Genomic DNA, 1,584 nt, shown 5'->3' with positions numbered 1-1,584 from the left:
TCCCTACTCCCAGTTGCCCCTCATAGTTGTGTTTTTCATTTTGACAACACTGGAAAGGTTTTGATGTGAAACTATAGCCAGAGAATTTAGTCCTTCCTGAAAGTTGTTTAGAAATGCATGGTTGCCTCATTAACACAAATTTAAATGCTTAACAAATTAACACAAATGTAAATGCTTTTGAAATATAAATGGATACCAGCAGGGCAATTTGTCAGCCCTGAGAGGGCTTTCTTAACAGACTGCCAAGCAGGTGTTCGTCTTATGGAGGGATCCACAGACAAAAAAGCAGCCCATCCAAGGCCAGCTAACCTTATTTTGCAGTCCTTTTTATTTTTCTAAAGCCGGGCCCAGAGATGCTGAGTCCAGGCTGAAGGCTTTAGTGGGTTTGCTCGGCAACTTGCGGGTGTTCTAGGTGCAGTTTGGCCTAAGGCTTAACGTCGCATCATTTACGTCGCTTCATTTACGGAGGCCAGTGCTGGAGAGGTCTGTGCTGGCACTGTGGGAGGTCAAGCTGGGCCCTTGCTGTCTGGGAGCTAGCCCCTGAAATGTGGCCTAGGGGACCAAAGCCCATATTCATATGCCTTCCCTCTAGCACTGTGCACCTGCTGAGCTCTGATTAGTATCAGCGGGTGCCTGGGGTCTGCTCTCCCACCCTCCCCTCTCCCACCATCAAAGGCCCTGCCTAGCTGACTTTGCAGGTGTGCACTCACTTTGAGTAAACTGGGGAATTCGTTCTGAATCAATAGCTTCAGCTCATCCTTTGACAACTGGTCCGGATCACCTTCTTTGGCTGCGTATTTTTCAAAAATGCTCTTCAGTTCTTCAGGAGATTTTTTAGCACACATTTTGCTGTCCTGTAACTTGAGAAGGAAATGAACTTACCAAAGAGTTAATATGGAGTTTTCCTGCCTGCAGAGTTTTGTGACATTGGTCTGTTTCTTTGGCATAGGTTGGGGAGAATAAGAAAAAAAGGTGGGGGGACCAGCAGTTAGCGTAATGGCTATGTCCCTGGACTCCCATGTAGTCGACTGCAGTTCGAGTCCCGGACCCGGTGGCTTATACTCACGCTGGGTGCGTGTGTGTGCATGCCCAAGATCCCGAGAGGAGAATGGAGGAGAAGGGATTGCAGCGTGGCCTTCCCCCCTGGGGGGTGATTTCTCGCTTTCTATCTCTCTGTCTCTCTCTGTCTTTCTGGCGAGTGCACATGCCTATAGCAAAACCCCCTCCAAACAAAAAAAAAAAAAGAAAAAGAAAAGAAGAAAGGTGGGGAGGCGAGGATAGAGTCAGGTGGGAATGGCCTCAATAATTGCCAACTTAAAAAAGAAATCTTAGTGTAAGAATAAAATTAGATTAGCCTGTCTTACAAAGGTAAAGTCTAACCTTTGCCTCTTTTGTTTCTGTACTAAAGCGGATGCTGCTGAAGTTGTGGAAACCTGGGGTAATTTGTTAACACATTGCAGGAGCCCCGAGCCATTTGCAAACTAGTCTGGCAAGCTAGCCCAGACCTTTGTAGTGTAAAATCCCTCCCTTCTGCTAGCCCCGGAAACCCAGATCAAATGCTCCTGCAAGCCTGACCAAATGGTC

General features: G+C 47.2%; 2 protein-coding genes across 4 annotated transcripts in view; one reads left to right on the top strand and one right to left on the bottom strand.

Moving 5' to 3' along the window:
- The window catches only part of CTPS2 (CTP synthase 2), a 129,787-nt gene that overhangs the window by 60,405 nt on the left and 67,798 nt on the right, over positions 1–1,584 (top strand). The gene's annotated exons all lie outside the window — the stretch shown is intronic.
- S100G (S100 calcium binding protein G) overlaps positions 1–1,584 on the bottom strand; it is a 5,647-nt gene that overhangs the window by 3,010 nt on the left and 1,053 nt on the right. Inside the window, exon 2 of one of the 2 annotated variants that reach the window (XM_006157957.3) lies at positions 711–854. In XM_006157957.3, coding sequence (XP_006158019.1) covers positions 711–845 — 135 coding nt within the window. In that variant the 5' untranslated portion in view covers positions 846–854. Of the gene's footprint in view, positions 1–710; positions 861–1,584 lie in introns of both variants that reach the window. The other variant, XM_006157956.3, reaches the window with a different exon arrangement.

Source organism: Tupaia chinensis, unplaced genomic scaffold (genome assembly GCF_000334495.1).
Source record: "Tupaia chinensis unplaced genomic scaffold, TupChi_1.0 Scaffold000567_1, whole genome shotgun sequence".
NCBI classification, from domain to species: domain Eukaryota; kingdom Metazoa; phylum Chordata; class Mammalia; order Scandentia; family Tupaiidae; genus Tupaia; species Tupaia belangeri.
This window is presented reverse-complemented; position numbering and strand designations above follow the sequence as displayed.